Source organism: Dermochelys coriacea, chromosome 4 (genome assembly GCF_009764565.3).
Source record: "Dermochelys coriacea isolate rDerCor1 chromosome 4, rDerCor1.pri.v4, whole genome shotgun sequence".
Classification (NCBI taxonomy): Eukaryota; Metazoa; Chordata; order Testudines; family Dermochelyidae; genus Dermochelys; species Dermochelys coriacea.
Window position 1 is genome coordinate 68,993,591 of NC_050071.1, and position 23,062 is coordinate 69,016,652.

The window sequence follows — 23,062 nt, forward strand, 5'->3', positions numbered from 1 at the left end:
ATATCAGAGACTCTGAACAAGCTTCTTCTAAAAACCAACTACTGAGCAAGAAGTATTCAGCAAATGTAGTATAATTTAGGATAATGAATACAGTCAAGAAAATTGTGATCTGTTCATGCAGATCTAAAATTGTATTAATGGATTACTCATGGATGTTTCATCCACCAGTTCTGCACTTATGCACACTCGTAATTTTACTCCAATGAATGTACCCGTTGAAATGAATGGGACTACTGACATGCTTAAAGTTAAATATCTGCAGAAGTGTTTGCAGGATTGGGGTTTTAGTGTATGGTCACTACTGAGAACTATAATTGCACCTTTTATAAAGATGTGATGGTTATTATGATTTATAATATAAAATAATATAAAATAGCTATAGTTTAGTTTGCTAACAACATCTATTTTCATTACTTTGAGTACGTTAAATTGTAAAGATTATTGCTAAAGTAATTTTGAAACTTCCCACATGAAAGCTGTATATATTATTAAATAAGCAAGATTCTGTTTCTTAAAAATAGTGTTAAATTCATGGAAATGAAACACTTGTGTTTGAATCGGTTACCATCACTGTTTCCCCAAAATGTTCGGTATTAGTGCTCCCTCTAGTGGCAGTAAAGAAGGTATATTTCCCATAAATTACCAGCTGATCAGTACGTCCTACTCATGTTAAATCATTTTTTGTAAAACTCTGATTTAAAATGGGAAAGAACCTCTTTCCTGCCTTCAGAAAGAAACTCTCAAAAAAGCTTTACATGTATTGTTTTAGGGTTACTTGAATTTTATTTTTATAGTGCTACTGTACACAGAGCTTTATGGCAGGTTTGGTACACCCCACAAATTAAACCAAAATGATATCTTTGCCATGAATTTTCCATTAGCTAAAGTCATAATGAGCAAGAATACAAATCATCAGAAAGTAGTTATATACACGCGGTCACTGGTCAGCTTCAGGGAATAGATATGTTTTTTTTAATGCAAATTGAAAGCATCATAGCCAAATCTGGAAGTTCTTGCTAATGTAAAACTCACATTGTTCCTGATTCCTGAGAAATTCTGAACAGCTACAACTCTTCTCTGGATGAGGAACATTGACTTTCACAGGAGTTTGTCTGCATAAGAACTTTAGTATTTGATCTTTTAGAAATAATGTGACCTGAAGCAGGATAATAGAAATGTGAACTTTTTGCCATGTAAGGCTGCCCTTCTTTAGAGAATTTGCCTTTAACCTCAGCATTAAGCTACTAACGCTCACTGATCTGCAATAATCCAACTCTAGGGCCAAATCCTGAAGTCCTCACACAGTACAAACTCACATAAAACACTGACTTCAGTGGGAGTTTTGTCTTAGTAAATGATGACTGAAGGTTTTGGTCCAGGGCGCAAATTTATTTTAGGTTTGTGCTGATGCTTTCTGCATAACATCTCGAAATTACAGCCTTCCCTGTCCATCATACGGCTAAAACTCTCATTCAAGCTGTCATCATCTTGTGTCTCAGTTACTGCAACATCCTGCTCCCTGACCTTGTTAAATGGAATCTTGCCCTACTCATATCCATTCAGAATGCTGCTCTTTGGGATCATTTTCCTAGCCCATGTCACCTCTCTTTTTGAATCTCTCCACTGGCCTCTCTCTTCCCTGTCACATCAAATATAAGTTGCTAGTATTCGCTTTCCAGGCACTTCATAGTCAATCCCACCCTATCAATCTTTTGCAGCTTTCTGATTTGTCAATGATGCTGACCTCCACCATCACAAGCACCTTCATGCCCTCTTCCATGCTGCCCCTCACGTCTGGAAGGTGGTCCCCTTAAACATCTGTAAAACTGCCTCATTCTCTACCTTGAATTCCTTCATTAAAAGTCTCCTTTGCTATGATGTCTACAAAAACCATGACAATGGTTAGGCTGCTGTTGTGCAGAGACCACTGTCTGTCACCTATAGTCTCATTTACTTGTACTCCCCCGTCTTTATCCATCTATTGTCTCTTTCTGATAATTAGATTGTAAGCCCTTTGGGGCAGGATCTTTTTGTTCTGAGTTTGTACAGTGCCTAGTTCATTGTGGTCCTGTTCTAGGACTGGGGCCCCTGTGTGCTACAGTAATACACATAATTAATAATAATAATATTAATACATATGCGTTTGTCTGTACAGATGGCCTGAATTACTTTTTTCCCCCCGTCTTCTCCCTCTTCTCTTTCAGCCTGGTGAACTCAAAGACTGGCTTGTTGGTCGAAGTAATGCTCAAGGAATAGACCTGAACCGTAATTTCCCTGACCTGGATAGAATAGTTTACGTTAATGAGAGAGAAAGTGGCCCAAACAATCACCTACTGAAAAACATGAGGAAAGCTGTGGACCAGAATCCTAAGGTAAATAATGTCCTGTACTTTCACCAAATCATTGGAGTGTGTTTCATCCTTTTCCATAGCGAGCTCTCTTGCTGGCTCTTACATCAAGAAGCCTATGTTTTAAAATAAATAAGACAATGTTCCGGACTTGGATTATTTTGTTACTTAAACTAATCTATTTTCTGGTCTTAAATCTGTCAGCTCCTAGTGCACCATTAATTTCCTTCTATTGAATGTTTCATAAATTGGATTCCTCCTTTTGCGTAGCAAGTCTTCTTTGGTCCATTCTGTTAGTTCACTGTCTCTCCTTAATTCCAACCTTCATTTTTTAAGACCGGAGATCATGGAGTCATCCTTGACTTCTTTATCTCCTACATTTCCTTTGTCGATAAGACATCCTGGTATTGCCATCTGTGGAACACTGCCAGAATTCACTTATACATTGATCTTACCTGCTGGAAACTCAGTTCTTGTTTATGTACCCATATTCTTAAATAACATGTCTGGAGGGGTTCTGCCTACTTCTGATCTTCACATGCAGAATGCTTCAGGAACCACTACTGGTACACTGGCATACACTTTTAAGGGGCTATGGCCCTAAAAGCCAGCTTTTGATTACAGATTTTGACAACCTGTTGATGAAAAGTGACTACCAGCTCAGCACAGGTTTAATTTTACTATCTATCCATTGTAGTTAACATACAGCGTAGAATGTACAATGGACATCCTTGAAATCAACATTTGTTTTTTTCATAGTTTTCAAAATTACCACAATATTTGCAATATTTCTTGTGCTTTGTGTAGCATGGTAAAGTCAAACACTGAGATGCAGTAAATATAGGGTCTGATTCTGATCTAATTTATACGTTTTTCCTTTGATGTGAATCCACCAAAGTCAATGGAGCTACTCCAGATTGACATCTCTGCAAGGGCCTAATGTCAATCAGCTGCCTTGACGCCAGTGGAAAGATTCCCATTGACTTAAATGGATTGGGCCATAAGTGTGATCAGAAGCAAGCCTGTAACCTGTATTTAAAAGGCATTAGACTGCTGGATATGTTACTACATAGACTATCAAAGTTAATTGCTGAAAATATCTGTTTTGTTACAGCTTGCTCCTGAAACTAAAAGCATCATCCACTGGATTATGGATATTCCCTTTGTCCTCTCAGCGAATCTTCATGGAGGAGACCTTGTTGCAAACTATCCATATGATGAAACTCGCAGTGGTGTGTATTATACATTAACTTTATACGTCCAAAGACGCAAATAGGATGTAGACAATCTATCTTTCCGTGGCTGCTAACTAAGATTCACTTTCTAAATCATAGAAGTATAGGACTGGAAGGGACCTCAATAGGTCATCTGCACTCATGGAAGGACTAAGTATTATCTAGACCATTCCTGACAGGTGTTTGTCTAACCTGCTCTTAAACCCCCCAGTGACAGAGATTCCACAGCCTCCATAGGCAATTTGTTCCAATGCTTAACTGGAAGTTTTTCCTAATGTCCAACCTAAACCTCCCTTGTTGCAATTTAAGCTCATTGGTTCTTGTCCTATCATCAGAGGTTAACAAGAACATTTTTTTCGCCTTCCTCCTGATAACAACCTTTTATGTACTTAAACTATTATGAGCCCCCTCAATCTTCTCTTCTCTAAACTAAACAAAAACAATTTTTTCAATATTTCCTTATAAGTCATGTTTTCTAGAACTTTAATCATTTTTGTTGCTCTTCTCTGGCCTTTCTGCAATTTGTCCACATCTTTCCTGAAATGTAGTGCCCAGAAAGAGATACAATATTCCAGCTGAGGCCTAATCAGCTAGGAGTGGAGTGGAAATACCATGCAACTTTATGAGCCATTTAAATATATTATTCATTAATTAGTTCAAAGATAGTTAATATGTAATGTTTCACTCTAGTTTTTGAAGATACATTTTCTGCAGTTAGAAGAGCCTGATTTCAGTGGGTTACTTGACATATAATTGGTGTAACACAGTGGAGAATCAGGTTCAGAAAATTTTATCCATTTGCGTAGGCTGAAAATGTAGCTGGGGGCAGAAACGGTGATGGGGGAGCAGCTGGATTTAAAGGGGGAGCTGGTCTGGGGACAGAGAAGGAATGAGGGCAGAGCCAGGCTGGGAGCTGAGCAGCGGGGTGGAGTGGAGCTGGGACTGGGGGCAGAGGTGGTTTGGGGAGCCGGAATGAGGGCTGGGAGTGAGCTGGAGCTGGGCTGCGGGCGGAGAGGGAATGAAGGCAGAGCTGGGCCTGGAGGTAGAGCAGGACTAGGGCATGAACAGGATTGGGGAGGAGAAAGGGTGGGAGCAAAGCTGGTCTGGGAGCGGAGCAGGGCTGGAAACATGGAACTCCCTCCCCACCCCCCACCACACAGTGTGCCTCCCCAAATGTTCCTAGGAGGCACGCCCCACAGTTTGGGGACCAATGCCCTACATTGTATCTTTTTTTAGTCATACACCAAATTTTCCTAATCAGGGAGAGGGGAATGGGTTTTGAGGCTTTGGACACCTGTCAGTGAAGAAATGGTAGTTATATATTGAGTCGTGAGTCTAGGAACATCCCAAGCAGAGTGGTATAGCTGGTATAATAGCAAAAGAGCTTGAGTGATATCCTGCCTCTACTGAAGTCAATGGGACTTTTACCATTAGCTATTGTGGAGCCAGGATTTCACCCTTTCTGTCCACGATGTTTAACTCTCCATATCATCCTCATCATCTATCTGAAGAATTTTCCTCATATCTGGTAATTACCACATGACAATGAACCAGTAGGTATATGTACAATAGCTGACATGTAAGCAGAGGCTGTTTATATATGGCTTGCAAACTAAGACATTAGTGACATACCTAGTTGAAAGAGTTCTTTTTTGGTACTTTAATAAATGCAGTCATGGAAGTGATATGTATGTTAGTGAAAATAACTGTATTGCAGTTTCTCCTTCACAAACACTGCTCGGCAATATGTAGTCTGTTATAAAATGGTTCACTCTGCAGCAGAATCATTTTGTCAGTTTGCAAATAGTATTATTATTGTTTTATTACTTCAGCCACTAACATGTGTACAGGTTTAAAATGAATAACCATCTGATCTTGTTTGTAACCCTTGTCCTTCTTCAACCCATTTTCTCCCTACTGTTTGTTACTCTTACTCATCATATCATTTAATATTAGATTGTAAACTCTTGAGGGAGAGACTTTTTTTGTTTCTTTTGTCTGGAAAATGCCTAGCACACCTTGGTACTGTAAAATTAATAACAATAATATTAATACTGGTAATCAATAATGGATATTATTATTGATATTAATATTTTGAATAATAGAAATACAGATCATATTAACATATTAAAGTAATGGAATTATTATTAAATATTAATTTTATTCTGCTATATGTGCACTCAGTACTTTACAGAAAAGTAGAAGACACAGTCCCTGTTTTAATGAGTTCATAATCCAGTAGTCCTAATCTGTATGACTAATCTGCTAATCAGTGTGTCTGATTTTCTATTCTAGGTAGTACTCATGAATACAGCTCCTGCCCTGATGATGCGATTTTTCAAAGCTTAGCTCGGAGTTATTCATCTTTTAACCCAGCCATGTCTGATCCAAACAGGCCACCATGTCGTAAGAATGATGACGACAGTAGTTTTGTAGATGGAACAACCAATGGTGGTGCTTGGTACAGTGTTTCTGGAGGTCAGTGTCACTTCATGGTACAGTACGGATTCAGTTGCTTTTGAGGATGGTCAGTAGTTGTGGTTACTTTAAAATCACATATTCAGTGACAAATTAATAGAACAATATTGCAAAGCTCTTCAACGTTTGCGGGTGTAACAAGCTGAATCTCAGATGGCTCTTTAGGGAATATTTTCTTAACGACTGTAGCCACAAAACACCCATGAAGCAAATGGGAGGTAAGTATGGAACTCCTTATGTGCTCAGCTCAGAACATACCCAAAGTGAAAAGGGAAGCTGACCAGGATGCCCGTTAAAATATTTGTTATCTTTCACCCTACACACCCAGCAGACTTGGAATGTTTAAGCAATTGAGTTCTCAGACAACTGCAGTTAAGCCATTTTCTACAGTTAGAGAACAATTAAAAATTATTTGTCTTTTTTCACAGAAAGGTCTGAAAACTGTTTTATCTTCAGGTTTGTAACAAATAATTCAGAGAATAAATGTAAAAAAATAATGGATGTATAAACAAGTGGAATATTGATTTTACACATGCACAGTAAAAAAAATGCCTACTAAACACAGTTACACTATTACTTATGGGAGTATGGAGTAATTTATCATTACCAACAATCTAAGGAAAAAAAAGAAAGATACCTGGTAATGGATGGTAGACTGCTGACTGCTATTCACTGTGGCCCAATCGTGAAAGGTGCAGAGTGCCTTTTAGGAGATGTTTAGGGCCTGATTCTACACCACTATAGACAATGGAAGTTTTACCATCAGTTTCAATAGGAGCCTGTAGCAGAGCGATCACCCCACTCCAACCCTGTAAGGGGCTGAAAGAAAAGGCTAGGCTGATTGGGAAGGCAGCCACAGCTGGGGCCATGCCCCAATCAGGACACAGCTGGCCCTATAAAAGGGCTGTGAGCAGGGGCTCAGGCAGAGACTTTCTCTAGCTTTTGAGAGAGAAGGAATGGTTGCCTGTGAGAAAAGTACCTAGAGTGGAGCAGGACTGGAGGAAGGCCAGAGGTGCTGGGGAGCTCCAGCCTGGAAAACCCCCAGGCTGCAGGCCTTGCTAAAGGCCAGGAAAGGTACTGGGGCTACAGAGGTGTAGCCTGGGAATAGGCAGAGGCAGCTGGTCCAACTCCCCCACCCCCAATGATGAGTAGTTTACAGACTACAGTCTGCCCCAGTGAGCAGGGGCTAGATGGTGACTGGCAGTAGCCACTGAGGCAAGGTGAGGATAGAGGGTTGGGGATTCCCTGGGTGGGGAGACCCAGATTGTGGGTTACTGCTGGGGGCAGAACCCTGAGGGAGAGGGGCACCGTGGTCCAGGAGGGACATGGGGGCCAGCGGCAGGTGAGACAGTGGCCTGCAGAGGGCACTCCTTAGGCTGGAGAACTAATTCCCAGGATGACCAGCAGGAGGCAATGCACCAGTGAGTCCTCGCATTGCTACAGAGCCCAGTCAGGGCCTTAGATTCTTGCATCCCTTTCCTACTTCTTGCCTCCTCCCTATCTGTGGATCCCCAGACTCATGCAGAGCTCTCTGCAGTGTCCAGTGGAGGTGGCAGTACAATGTGGTAGAGGTTGTTGAACCCCTTTACTATGTAGGGAAAGGATATACTTCCACTCGTAGGCCGCAGGGGCATGAATTAGACTTCAGTTTTAACTCAGTTCTTTGCTCAGACAAAACTCCCATTTAAGTCAATGGAAGCTTGAGCTGGTTGGAAAAATTCAAATGAAACTTCTTTGGTCAGAATTTGCCAATTAATTGAAATGTTTGACAGAGATGGTTCAATTTTGATTAAGTTCCTCTGGAAACCTGCCTAGTTTTGTGCCAGATTGCCTGCCCAGCTCCCTGGCAATTCCAGGGTCTGCAGCTCTGGGGAAGCCCACCTGCAGTTTCCAAATGTTTCCTTCCACATTAGACATGCTGGAGCCCAGGACTGAGCAGGACTTGGCAATTGCAGCTCTGGGCTGCTGTGAGCTGGGCGGGGTCCAGGCATCCAAACTCACATCTGTCATACACCCATGTCATACCCATGTCCCCGCTACTGGGTTCAGGAAACATAGAAGAGGAAGCTGCCTGGTTTGAATGTGGAGAGGACAACAGGTAGACTTTCAGAGGTGGCAAAATAGATTGGGAGGAGCTGCCAGGGGTGTGTGAAAAGTAAAGACTGGTGGGGTGTGTATGAAGGGAGGGAAGGAGAAGGAAATTTACATGGAGTTGGGGTTGTGGAAGACTGACTTGCTGGTCAAGAATATTAGAATTGGGAACTAGAAGCAAGGGAGAGATGGAGCTGCCTGGGCAAGGAGCCTGGGAATGGAACTAGGATCCAGGGGGAAGAGTAGGACGGACTGGGCAAGCAGACTGGAACTGGGAGCCAGGGAAGGAAATGGGGATGATGACTGGGAGCCAGTAGATGGGGGAGACTGAGATTGGATGAAGGATGAAAATAGAGGGTTAATTAGGAGGAAGCTGGGATACCTCACACAAATCCCCTTCATTGCATAATCCTGATTCATTTCCAGGCTATTGAATGAGGAATGGTCCTGTGGAAAAAATGTGTGATCTTGCAATTAAAGACTATATCATAATACATACACATAAGGGGGCTGAATTAAGCTTACAGAGGGAACGTTAATTCTGGCATTTCCAAAATTTTTGAGTGCTTGACTCTGAATTTTAATAATGTTCTGTTAAAGTAGTTTTTGTGTGTGTAATATCTATATACAGTAACTCCTCACTTAACGTTGTAGCTATGTTCTGGAAAAATGCTACTTTAAGCGAAACGATGTTAAGTGAATCCAATTTCCCCATAAGAATTGATGTAAATGGGGGGTAGGTTCCAGGGAAATTTTTTTTGCCAGACGAGTATATATTTTTATTTATATATATGCACACACTTATACATTATAAGTTTTAAACAACCAGTTTAATACTGTACACAGCAATAATGATTGTGAAGCTTAGTTGAGGTGGTAGTCAGAGGGTGGGATATTTTCCAGGGAATGTCTTGCTGCTAAATGATGAACTAGCACTCATCTGAGCCCTCAAGAGTTAACACATTGTTGTTAATGTAGCAACACACTCTACAAGGCAGCACGAATGGAGGGCGGGGAGACAGCATGGCAGAGAAATACAGAGACACACACTGTGTGTGTGTGTGTGTGTGAGAGAGAGAGAAATGCGCATTGCCCCTTTAAGTACGCTAACCCTACTCTAAAGTACATTGCCTTTTTAAGTAGATCAGTAAACTGAGACAGCAGCTGCTGCCAGCAAGCTCCCTCCATCTTGAGCCCTGTTATGACCCTTGCCACCCAATGCTCTGTGGAGGTGGGGGGCAGGAGTGCTGGGAAGAGGGACACTCTGACATTAGCACTCCTGTACCCCGCCCTCTGCACAGCAAGCAGGAGGCTCCCAAGAGTAGCTCCAAGGCAGAGGGCAGGAGTAGCACACGGCAGTGGGAGGAGGGACTGCTGAACTGCTTGGCAATTGATAGGCTGCTGCACACGGAACTTAAGGGAGCTGATGGGGGCTGCCGATCCACCCTGGTTCCAAGTCCCCACCACTAACACCAACGGGTGCCTCTTTCTGCAAGCAGTGGACAAAGCAGGCGGCTGCCAGACAATGTTAAAAGTGAGCATTGCACAACTTTTAAACGAGCATGTTTTCTAATTGATCAGTGACGTAACAACGAAACAATGTTAACTGTGTGGAGTTACTGTGTAATATAGGCAAGACCAAGAGATAATAGCAAATCATCCCCAAGCATAAGTCTCCTATGGCAGTTATTCACTTATTACAGTTTAACTCTGTAATATGTACAATACAGTACTCCAAGTAGCCGTGCAAGGGCCCTTGATCAACTGAGTCTTATCAGATTCTTGTATCAGCATAAAAATAGCATCTCAAAGCAGCTTAACTTGATCTGTAATTAGTCTATTGTTTAAGTGTCTTTTTATGCTGTAGTCGTGCCTGACACTTTGTCAGTTCATTGCTGACCTAAATCACATTTCATGTTGCCTACTGCTGAATCAAAGCTGAGGACATTTTCTTTTGGGTTTTACCATGAGTCATGTCGAATGCTCTGCTCTGCGTATCACCCCCAAAGCTTCAGTTTGCACCACCCTAAGAACGAAAGGTGTCAATGTACTTTGTCACCATGTACTGCCCAGACGTACGAATAAAGGGTTATGCTAGTTCATATATTAGCTAGTAACACAAAGGTACGTGGGAGTTGCAGATGCTCAGCAGCTCTGAGGATTTGCCCCCTGACATAATATTTATTTTAAAATTGAAGAAAATTTGCTTTGTCCAGATACTAAACTCATTTATTCCAATGTAAATCCTGTGTAACTCCCTTAACTAGAAGGGATTGGAATAAAAGAACAAAGGGACATTCAACTCACTTGGTTCCCTAGAAAATCTCAACTTTAAACCAGCAATGAGGGACATGAATCAAAGTTGTAGGGATAGTCTGAAGTTTGCAAAGCATCAAAACGCCATTCCCAGTAATGACATAAGTCCCTCCTTGCTGGGAGTTCCACTTTCCACACTGGACACTATCAGTACAATTTACCTCCTGCCATTAATGTACGATGTGACTACAGCATTATAGTAAAAGGTAAAGTCTGTCCCCCATGCACAGAGCCTCCTAATAGCCCCACTCTTCCAGGAGGGCAAGAGGTAGTGGCTAGAGTGACACAGGACACCTGGAATAGGAGAGGCCATTTCCTCTCCAGAATTTCAGTTACATGTGCACCATCTCAAGGATCTTTTATTATTCGCTTTTTTTCTCTTTGCGGTGAGTAGGATCAAACGATCAGTCAGCTATGGTGAAAGAGACAATGGGAGGGAATGATTAATGGGCAATTTGTTTAAAAATGTAATTAGAAAGAGGTGTGCCTGAGTAAGACACTTGGCTGGGACCAAGGAGATGTCGGTTCAGGTCCTGGCTATACCACAGATATCCTGTGTGACACTGGGCAAGTCATTTAGTCTGTATGTGTCAATTCCCTGTCTGTAAAATAGGGATGATGATACTTTCTCTCTCTCAAGCTTTCTGGGGCAGGGATTGTCTCTTCATATCTGTATTGTACATAACATGAGCTCAAATCTTATTTGGGCCTTTAGGTGCAACCTCAGTATAAATTAAGGAGGACACTTCAGCTGAAAAGTGGCAGATTCAAAACTTTATGAAAGAAAAGGCTTTACACACCACAGTCTGTGGAACCCATTAGCACATCCTGGTAGAGAATGGAACTTCCTACATGTGTATGAGTTTTGAATGATATGAGTCTATTTGCTCAGATCTCTTTGCAGAACCTGGGCCACAGCTGAGAGCTTCAGATAAAAAACAAACAACCTTCCTCTCCTATTTTTAAAAGAATAAAATAAAAACAGAAAAATTATACAGCAGATATTTTCTGTTGTGTCCAAATGGTCTCTAATGTAATCATGGGAAGGCAAATTGGACTTTGGAATAAATGAAGGTTTTGCCTAGCTACTAGAGGTTATAGAAGTAAGCTACAAACAAGTCATGAAATTTGACATGTAACGTGAATTCAGTCACACTGCATGTATTGGACCAGATTCTCTACTGTGCCCACCATGAAGGAGCAGGATGGCATTAGGAAGCTGACTGCAGTTCCCTGATTCTGAGGCCAGTTTTGAGATCCCAGTCACAGTGGAATTTAGAGCAGCCTTAGGACTACTATAATTGCCCTTTGGCAATAATCCACGTGGGGATTGCCAGGGTATACTGTACTTCAGCCAGGCTTCTTCCTGTCCCTACACTGAAAACCACAAGGAGGAGGCATAGGAATTGGCTATACAAACCCTGTGCTCACTGCGATGAATCCTCATCCAGGGAAACATGGCTGGCTTCCACTCCTCTTTGTGCTGCCTGAGTGGTGCAGAGGAAGTGGAGTGGGTGTCACAGAAACTGGTCCAGTGAATATAATGACTGAGGTCAGGCAGATGAACATTTAAATACATAGCTAATCAAAAATACTACTGTACATTTTTAAATTCTCCTAATTAAAGTTGCATTAACAATGTTTTTCATTTATCACATTCAAGTCTATTCCCCATTTCTTTTACTCTGGTGCTGAGTTTGAAAGGAAAAAACCCCAAAAAACAAGAAAAATAAATGCTGTAGCTGATTGGAAATTACAGGCCTCCCTTCCCCACTCTCCCACCCCAGTTGAAAATTTCAGTGAAAATGAAAACGTTTCATTCTGGGGGTGAGGGTTGTTTGTTTGCAGAAAATCATTGAAATTTTTTTCCACAGAAGGTAGACCCTAAAAATTGTGATAAACATTCATTTTGCTGAAAAGAAAAAATTTGACTAGCCCTAATATCTCTTTCAAAGTATTTGTGATGTTTTATTTGCTTTGTCATTAGCTGTCATTCACAGGTTTATAGTGCACATAATGGTCAGTTTCTTTTTTCATCTGGAAATAATTGAACCACACCTGGAAATTGTTTTTAGTTCCTATGAAAGAAAAAAAGGGCTTTCCATGCCAAGTGTCCCATAGGAATATGCAGGCCAGATGCATGGTCAGATTTGGTACAATCATTACATGAAGTCACGACTGCCAAGAAATTCTGTGTTTTCTGTGAAATGAGCATTTTCAGTGAACTCCCTTTTTCTCCCCTGAGAACAGTATATTGGGCCTGATTCGCTTCTTTCTTCTTCTGGTTTAAACTCCAGTAACTTCAGTGGAATTACTCTAGATCAGTGGTTCTCAACCATTTACCATTGTGTGCTATGTATACAGCTCTCTGTTATGTGGGCTGCATACACACAATATATATACTACCCGTAAGGCCCTGAGGATGTCACATGGGCCACAGCTGTGTGCTGATTGGGCCACAGGTTGAGAACCACTGCTCTAGATTTACACCAATGGGAGAGGAGAATCAGGCCCATTGTGTTTAATGCAGATTTCTCCTAATTCCCCATAACATTTAATAAGTTCCACTTTCCACACTGGACACTGTCAGTGCATCTTGCCTCAGAGCAATGCAAATAGTGTCAACATATCTCTGCTGATATTGCAGGAATGCAGGACTTCAATTACCTCAGCAGCAACTGCTTTGAAATCACAGTGGAGCTCAGCTGTGAAAAATTCCCATCAGAGGAAACTCTGAAGAACTACTGGGAGGACAACAAGAACTCACTTGTCAATTATATTGAGCAGGTAAATGGTCAAAATAGAGTTTTCTCTAGAGTAATGCAACTAAACAGAAACTGCCAAGGGTGTTAATCTGATTATATACTGTAGTTAAGATTACTCCACACACATCCATAGGGTAAATCCAGAACTAATAGATTGCTAAAAATTCAAACCCATCTGGATCTAGATCTGATTTTTGCTTGATATGCTATAGTTAACAATTATATGCCAGTGATTATGATGAAAAAAATAGCCTGTTAGTACAGCTGTTGAAGAATGGGACACATTTATTCTTGAATAATTTATTTAAGAAAAAAATGCCAAAGTTTGCCAGATCAAATATTTGCAATGAATAAATCACTGAGTTTTGCCTGTTAGTTTTATGTGGGATGAAGAGGCAGTATATTTGCACTACAGGCAGTATATTTGCACTACAGAATTTCACCCTTTTGCTACAGGATCCTCCTGTTCAAAAAAAAAAAAAAAAAAAAAAACCTTCAGCTTTGCACATGGGTTAATTTTACTTAAAATACGGTCTGACAAGGAATTTTCAGAGCTGTAGATACCGTGACACCTTAAACTGCCCGCTTCTGTAGAACTGCTGGCTAGATCACTGAAGTTCAGTTGCTCTCATCTGGTAGAGGATTTTACTCACCTTCTGGACTTTCCTACATGATACTGACTGGCCAGATTCTCAGCTATGGCTGAGGAGGGTGCAGTAGTACCCAGTAAAGGGTACTTGGCCTTTCTGCTCTCCTGTGCTATGTGCCAGGCTAATCCTTCATCATAAATTAGAGCTGTCTAAAGGATGTTCTTGTCTAAACGATATCAGCTGCTAATAGTGCCTAAACGACAGCTGTAGATCAGAGTGTAGAGAAGCCTCAATTGCATACCCTATCTCCACTTACACTGCCAAATGCTCTATGCTGGCTGGTGATGCTGGTTTTAGAGCCACAGTCCAATGGTATTGCAACACAAAATGGCCACATTGCACTGGAGGACCGGGGTACGGTCTTCAAATGAGGATTCATGCTCCACTGATGTTAATGTGAGTTTTACCATTAACTACAATCGGAGCAGGATTGTATCTTGTGGGCTCAGTCCTCCAAGGGGCTGATTGTCTCATGTAAATTAGCTGATTTCACTGGGAGTTGAGGCTGCTCACACCCCATTTTAGGTTCTGAATGCCTTGCAGGATCAGACCCAAAATTCTTATATTTGAGAAAACTTAACAACCTGTAGGAAATATGTGCATCAGGCTGTCTCCCAACACCTTTTATTGAGTGTGAGAATACTCAGTAACAAAAGGATTCGAGGGAATGCCTACTTCCCTTCATGGTTTGCTGCACATTTGTGATGAGTGCTGCATATCAAAAAACAAATTGGTCATATCAGCAGCTGAACTCCATTGGCTCAATCACTTTGTAATATTCCAGTGTGAGGTTTAGAAATTATCCTTGCTGCTTATTTTCAGCATGTAGCTATGGGGTGGATAACATGCAGTCTCAGATATTTCACTGACTAAAACAGCTGCCTTTTCCTTTAGAAAACAAGCACAAGTAATTTCCCATGTATTTCTGGCTTTTTCAGATACATCGGGGAGTGAAAGGATTTGTTAGAGATCTTCAGGGAAACCCGATTGCAAATGCTACCATTTCTGTGGAGGGAATAAACCATGATATTACATCAGGTGGGTGTCACACCGTAGGTGATTAAGTAAGGAGGTGTGCTAGAATGTATTACTATGCCTCTGTAACATGCAATCTGGAGTCATAGCCTCTCAGATCTAATCTGATATTATTAGCTAAGTGTGGTCAGGCTGCATCAATACTTAGATGGGAGACAACCTGGAGTTAGGAAGAAATTTTCCTTGTGGGCAGGATGTTTCATATCGGCCATTTGCAGAATTTCTTGCACCTTTCTTTGAAGGAGATGATAATGGCTGCTGTTGGAGACTGGTTTGGACTAAATAGATCACTGCTCTGATCCAGTGAGACAATACTTTTAGTCCTAATCCCACATGCTATATGAAATATTATTGGTGACTCAGTAGGTGACACCTTTATCTTTGAGAATATGTCTAGACTGTAATCATCGGGTGTGATTGCAGCTCAGGCTGACATCCTCAAGATAGCTGCTGTGGCTTCACTGCTCTGGGATATGAGCTAGTAAGATTAAAACTAGTTTGGATATGTTGGTTTGAGCTGCAAACACCCTGAGTCACCATGGAACTGTCAATGGTGTATGTCCAGACTATGTTCTTGAGCAATGTACTTTTGGAAGTGCCATCTCAAGGATGAAACCTAAAACTCTGGTCCAAATCCCTTGTGATCATTAAAGACCCCCTAGTACTTTTTGCAGGATTAGGAGTGTTAATCCCTAATCTCATTGCCAAATTCCAGTTTGGGTAATTGCTTTCTTCCTAGCTCCCTGCTGCTTCAGTGAGATGGTGTACTTCTTCATTTCCCGTTCTAAACGTGTTGTTTCGTAGTAGTATACCTTTTCATCTTTGCTGAATCTTACCCTAGAGATAGGTTTAGCAATAGTTTCACGTTGACAGTGTGTGAAGTGTATATATTCATTGTCATTTTAAACAGCATTTTTTTGGTGTAAGGTGCTAATTAAATAAATACATTTCCCACATTTTGTGGACTATTGTATGCTGGCATTGAATCCCACTATTCCACTGCATTGTATGGCATGGGATTGCAACCCACTCAGATTGGCATTTCCCTTTGTGATGTGCCCACACGTTACAGGCACTGGACAGTCGTGCCACCAACCAGAAGAGCCAACAGTAACTTTAGCAGTACCCTTCCACTGTACATAATAAAGGAAAGGAGGGATGAAAGGTAAAGAACAGTAAGTGACCAAGCATAGGGATTGAGAGAAGGAATGGAGGTGGGGAGGGAAGAAAAGGATTATGTCCTCCATTTGAAAGGTCAGAATCCACTCCCTATTCTCTGTTGCAGTGCTGGGAGATTAAGATGTATGATATTGCACTTCTATAGTAGATAATGCACATAGTCATCACCCCATCATCTCATATCACTGGATGTTTGCAAAAAGATAGCAGCAATGCAATGTCAAAAGATTTAGAAATAAAGTGGTCAAAAGTCAGGAAATCTCAAAAGTGAATGGTGAACCTTAATTCTGTTCTTTTGTGTAGGTTTTAACATACAATCTTGCTACAGCACCAGCTAATATAATAGATCATATTTTTTTCCACAGAATCTGTCTTTTTAAAGAAAAAATATGGGGGCACTTTAATTTGATGCCTCCTGAAGCTTTCTCAATTGGACTTTCACCAACTCTGATTGTACTGACGCTGTCAAGTTTACTTGTGAACAATTGTATAATATTCCCTTCTAGACATAGAAGTTTGTTTTTTTTTTTTTTTTAAAGTGCTGGTGTAGTTGCAGAATTGTTCAGCAAGCATTTAGAAAAATATTGGCATAAGCAATGACACTAATTTCAAGTGGCATTGCTGAGTGACCTTCCAAAGGTTCTTCTAAACTCTATGTAGTATGCAGGGATGAAGAATTCTTGTGAGTGACTTTTTTGTAAACTCCAAAGAAATACCACACTATAAACAATGCCCAGTGGGCCTCTTTATCCACCCATTGGTGTAAAACTGGTGTAATGGAGTGGAGGGTTAGTTCTACTGTGTGGCTTTAGGATTATGATTTTTATATTTTTTTCCTTCATTGATTCACTGTAAACAAAGATTATGTAGAATAATCTGGTCCCTCCATTCATTTGTCATCTTGATAAAAAAAAAAGATGCTTCTTTCACTGGGCTATATAATCTCTAGAGTATTTGAATCTTGATGAATGGGGATTTATTTCCTTAACTCACACACATGTTGATGGGAGACACCCAGGAAAACTGTATATATTAAAAAGATACTATATCCCTAAAGAGATTCCTTATTACAGGGTGACAGTTCTCATATTATCTATTTCCACAAGAGCTGTATCAGTAGTGAAGGGTGGCTTATATTTGTGGAAAACATCTTTTTATAAATTAATTAAAATTGTCTTATGTCATTGCATAATTGCCTGGATATTGAAATCCAGGCTGGAATTTCTGGGATTATATTGTAATGGCATTTACAGCCCATTTTTTTTTAGCCTAGGATAATGAGTTTTATTTCTTCCGATTCAATGTTTTTCTTTTTCTTCAGCCAAGGATGGTGATTACTGGAGATTGCTTACACCAGGAAACTATAAACTTACAGCCTCAGCACCAGGCTATCTAGCAATAACTAAAAAAGTGGCTGTTCCCTTTAGCCCTGCCATTGGGGTAAGTTCTCCCTCATTGGTTGTTTTTTCTTTCCTTATGAAAAAAGAATAATGGAGCATTGTTATTTATATTCTATGTATATTCATATATTTCAAAAAATATACAAGTCTAAAGAAAAACCCTAGCTGCTCTTCATTCATAACTCTTTATAGACCCAAACCTCATCAGTTTAGAAAACAGGCTGGAAATCTAGTCAGCCTGTGCACTCTTTCTTTCTAATGCTTGTTGGCTTCCACCAAGCAAGAGTAGTGTGTTTGAAGGTGTCTCATTTCTTTTGCTATTAGTCTTGTCTTTATCCACCTAGGTGGGTAAAAATTACACACACATGGCTGGACAGTAGCATTTTTGTTTAGATCTGATATTCTTTTGGCAACTGAATAGTTAAGATGAAAATCTCCTTAACCTCTGCGCAGAGGGCCAGCACTAGAACGCTTACACCACTTACGTGCCAAATAAACCCAAAACTAGGACTTCAGTGGGACTTAAATAATGTATGGGTTTTGGTTTGAGCCTCGGCACAGAGGTAAATTTCCCCCTTAAAAACTAAAGTGGGACATACCCATCCTGGATGTAATGCCGTAGAACAGGGATGGGCAAACTTTTTGGCCCAAGGGCCATATCTGGGGGGGGGGGGGAATTGCATGTAGGGCCATGAATGTAGGGCTGGGGAAGAGATTGGGGTGTGGGAGGGGGTATACAAGGGGGCTCAGGGCAGGGGGTTGGGGTGCAGGCTCTGGCCTGGCACCACTTACCTGGAGCGGCTCCAGGGCAGCAGCGGCATGCACCGGGGCCAGGGCAGACTGCCTGCCTGCCCTGGCCCCATGCCACTCCCAGAAGTGGCCGGCACCATGTCCCTGGGGGAGGAGAGGGAAGGGAAGAGGGCTCTGTGCGCTGCCCTTGCCTGCGGGTACCTCCCCTGAAGCTCCCATTGGCTGCGGTTCCCCATTCCCGGCCAATGGGAGCTGCGGGGGGCCTGGATCTGGCCCATGGGCTATAGTTTGCCCATTCTTGCTGTGGAAGATGCACCAGGGAAGATTTTAGATCAGTGCCTCTCTTTAAAATTATTTCTGGTAGACAATCAGCAGTGAGTCAACATAATATGACATCATTTATTAGGACATACTAACAGTACATTGGTAGCAGGATAACACAGGCCATGAGGGGGGCACTCAGTAAATATCAACCCTGCTACAATGTCTCCCCCCTTCAGGGCCCCTTAATAACTCATAGTTAATAGGTAATTAAAACATTCCCCTCCAGCCCCAACCGCAGTCTGGTCAGTCTCCTATAGGTAGAGACACACCAACCCTACATCCCAGACCTAGCTCCAATTCAAAGCCTTTTAGGCTGTACCTGGCAGGAGCTTTTCCTTCTCTGGCTTCCAGGCTCCCACATCCTTCTCCCTGTCAGGGTGTCTAGTAGGAGCTGGGCCCAGAACCCTCAGGCTTCACTTGGTTAAAATTCAGCCTTCTTGTCTGGCTTCTAGGCCCAAACCATTCTCATACTCAAGAGCTCTAGTAGAAGCCACCCGAGCACTCTCATGGTCTTCCTTACAGAAACCTGTCACACTCACTACAATTTTCAAGACTTCATTACTTCCTCCTGCTGCCCATTTTAGGGAAATCACCTAGTCTTTCCCAGGTGTCTGCTTCTGTAATCAGCCTTGGTTAGTTTCAGCCCTCAATGGGCGAGCCACCCTATTACATACCTAAAATGTGTTGTATGTGAGAAGGAACTCTGTGGTGGCATGAGGTAGCATATGTGTTGCTCTGCTATACAGCAGACAACTGCCTGAATTCTGATCTTGGTGTTTTTTTCCCCTGTATTGATAGGTGGTAGACAAACCACAGAGGTAATTCATATCATTGCATGCTAAAGGAGTTGGGTGCCCAGCTGTCATTGAATTTCAGTGGAAGTTGGGCACCTAACTCCTTTAGAGTCTTTTGAAAAACAAAGCCTAAAATGAGGGAGCGTCCACTCAGATCCCAATAAATATTTGTTTTCCTATAATTCCTTTCAGTTAATTAATCCAAACATGGACCTTCCTTCCCTGCCCTACATTTCCTGAAGCATGTGTTTTAAAAGTCACCTTTTGGATTATTTCTTTGACCTAGGTTGATTTTGAGCTGGAGTCATTGTCTGAAAGAAAAGAAGAAGAGAAAGAAGAGTTGATGGAGTGGTGGAAGATGATGTCAGAAACTTTAAATTTCTAAGTGAAGTCTTTGAATTTGCAGCTTTTAATGTATTATGTGTTGACTTAGTATAATGTGCTGTGGACAGACCCTATATTTTAGATCTTGTGCAGTTCACTATATTTAACTTTGATTTTTTTCAGTAATCTTTTGATTAGTACCAGCACTACTTAAAAAAACTACAAGGCTACTAACTAGACAAATAAAAATTATTAATTTTTATTCCATACTTTTAAAGAAAATTCACTTTCCTACATACAAGATACACAAAAAAATGAGTGAATGTCTCAGCAGCCTAAGTGGAAATACAATCTTCTATGTGTAATTTGCAAGTCCAGAATTTGTAGGTTAACTGGATTTAAAAATACCCATAATTCTTAGTCAGTTTCAGATACTGGCAGAAATGTCTGGCAATGCGTATGAGCAGAGATGTTCTATATTGAGTTATAATGAGTGTAGTTGAAAAGGTGTATAAAAACAGTTTACTTAATGTTTTACAAGAATTAAAATCAATATAAAATTCTCTGTCTTTGGTGGTGGAAGCTATTTAAACAAATAAACATCAATGTATAGCTTCATTTTAGTAATGTGGAAGGAACTTGTATAAGCATTTTTACTGAAGAAGACCTAATATTAATAACAGGGGATAATGTAATTTTATTCCTTAATCTGTTACTGATACTCCAAGGTTGGATTTGGGGTTTTTTGGTCACTCAGTAACGAAGTTAAAATTCTGAATGGCAAAAGAAGGAATGCTGCAAAGTGTGGATTTTGTTAATATGCTTCTTGTGCTTGTGGGGTGTTCCAGTGAAGAAAATGTTCGGTGTTTCAGCTGATATATAATTACTAGTCACCCAGTTATGGAAGAACTGCCAAAGGTTTGTGTGATTTGGATGAGCAGCCAAAAGTTCCAGTGCTCATTCAAAGCCACCTAACTCTTCAATTTACAAAATGGGTTGGAAATCTACTAAGGACAGGCATTCTTTGGTCTGAGCCAGGCAGTAGTAGTGTTGTTTGCAACTCTTGTTTGTTCCGCTGCTGGTCTTGTCTAAATCTAGGAGAAACACAGGTGGGTAAAAGGGAAATAGATGTAAAATATTTTGGGAAAAAATACGTTTCAGTTCTGGACAAATTTGTGGACCTCCAATTTATTTTTAATTATTCGAACCAGTTTTCCATTATTTAGTCCATGAAAAATGAAACTTTCAGAAGTAACAGTATAAATGTAGACACCAGATCCTCATCTTGTGTAAATTGACATGGTTACATTGAAATCAATGGAACTTGCCACTTTATACCAGCTAGGATCGGACTGAAAGTTTAGAGTGTACTGCTGTGTGTCATTTAATTTAGGATCAGGTGTTTGACTCCCCCCCCCCCCCCAAACAAGCAGTGGAACAGAACAAATAGAATATTGTACCATCTTCTCTCAAAGAAATCTGTAGTTTTATTAGCCTGTATTTTCAGTCAATGGGGGTTGCAGGATTCAAAAACAAAGTCATCAGTGCCCAATCTTGCTCCCATTGAAGTCAATGTGAAAACTACCAGTTACTTCATGTGTTTAGGAACAGGCCCTAACTTGATCTGCTTAAGATTCTAGCTTGACAATCACAGCAAATGATGTCCTTGGACTTCTTGCATTTCTTAAACAAACATAGCTCTTTGACTTTTAAAATAAAATGCCCAAGATACTGCATGTGTTCCTACACTGAACAAGTAATGGAAATGAATAACCTGATTCCTAATGAACCAAAAATTGACTTTGTAAGATGTAGATCAGTGCTACGTAAAGTAGTAGACACTGGACTACAAATCCCAAAGGAACTCTTCTATTAAGAGTTGTAACAATGGATTAAGCTGAAACTCAATGAATTTTGTAACTATATCTCAGTCATGCTGAAGAACCTTTGTCACAAACAAAAAAAAACCAGATACACAGACATTTTGGTTAAAAAAAGGTAACTCCACCTCCCTCCCTAGTGTGTGTAAAAAGTCGAGGAGACACAAACACCTACTACAAAGCAGTTTAAAATGTAGAGACATTAAACACAAAACCATGTCTGTATGATTATATGTATGGAACTGATACTGGGTTCAGATAAGATGGGCAAAATAAAAAAAAATGGTATGAATTAAAACAAAGGAGTGCTGGCATTTAGCAATGGCTACAGAGTTGCTTTCAGCCTGTAAATTATTGTAACAAGGCAAGTGTAGATTTGTACAAAATACAACATAAAACAGCATAATGTTAGGCCAGAAGGCACTGTTATATGGTGCAACTCCTATCGTGTAGCCAATTTTTCTGCATAGGGAATTCTGTGGTATAGTGCAGACATTACATCAAACTGAACTTCATAATGTATTTCTAAGCCTTGCTTATATTCCATGCATGCCATTTTCTGGTCTATTGTTTTATGCATTTGTAAATGAAATGTAATGTCCCCTAAGCTATCATTGTTTTACTTCAGATGTCTGCTTGCTATTAGCTGTATTGAAACAGGCTAAAGTAATTAAATATAACAGCACCAGGACCACTGCCACTGTTCTTACTGTATGTAAAAATGCTTAAGAACAGAATAACCAGGAGTGTCATTGTTTATGTAGCTTCTCTAACTGAACTGATCTGTGCTGTAGGATTGTGTACGTTGCAATGGAATATTAAAAGTGTGTTACATGATGCAGAGTTCTTTGGTTGAAAAAGGCACATGCTGTACTATTGTACAATAAATAGACAGGTCTATTTAAAATGTACCCCTTTTCATTTCCTGAATGCTGAAAGGGCCCAGAATGTGTGCCATGTTTCAGGTGCTTATCCTACTGCAGTATTCGTGGGAATCCCTATATTTAGAATGGCAGGTAGCATGGTTAACAATACTGCAGGTGACAAATGTCCAGCTATTAATATGCTAACTATTGCAGTATTGCCAACCCCAGCATCCAAAAATCATGACTTTTAAAAGTCATGAGATTTAAAAAAACATTTGGGGTTCTTTTTCTTTACCTTTTGGTTTCTGAGCTTTGAGGATGCACTTAGTTCATGTTTCCAAGCTTTTTCTACACAACCATGAGGGCCAGAAACTTACTTTAAAAAAAAAATGGAGGCTCTCACATAATCCTATGCCTCCAAGAGCAAAGGCTCTAAGAAAGACACCACAAGATTGCAAGAGCTGGCAATAGTGCTGTATATCTTTGCTAATAGTGATTAAGGGGCTTGTAGTATAACTGTATTGGGTGGCCTTCAAACACTGATTCCTGCTCAGCCTGTCTCCTTCACTTTGCTCCTCTGAGTCCTAGATATTATATATCAACATTTTTACAACCAGCACATAAGCA

At 40.6% G+C, this 23,062-nt stretch overlaps 1 protein-coding gene across 1 annotated transcript in view; it reads left to right on the forward strand.

Annotated features, from left to right (window-relative positions):
* The window catches only part of CPE (carboxypeptidase E), an 80,343-nt gene extending 57,931 nt beyond the window's left edge, over positions 1 to 22,412 (forward strand). Inside the window, exons 3-9 of the mRNA XM_038399268.2 lie at positions 2,205 to 2,372; positions 3,463 to 3,580; positions 5,879 to 6,061; positions 13,116 to 13,255; positions 14,822 to 14,921; positions 17,419 to 17,537; positions 19,652 to 22,412. Of these exons, the coding sequence (XP_038255196.1) occupies positions 2,205 to 2,372; positions 3,463 to 3,580; positions 5,879 to 6,061; positions 13,116 to 13,255; positions 14,822 to 14,921; positions 17,419 to 17,537; positions 19,652 to 19,750 (927 nt within the window). The 3' untranslated portion in view covers positions 19,751 to 22,412. The remainder of the gene's footprint in view (positions 1 to 2,204; positions 2,373 to 3,462; positions 3,581 to 5,878; positions 6,062 to 13,115; positions 13,256 to 14,821; positions 14,922 to 17,418; positions 17,538 to 19,651) is intronic.
* The last annotated feature ends 650 nt before the right edge of the window (positions 22,413 to 23,062 follow it).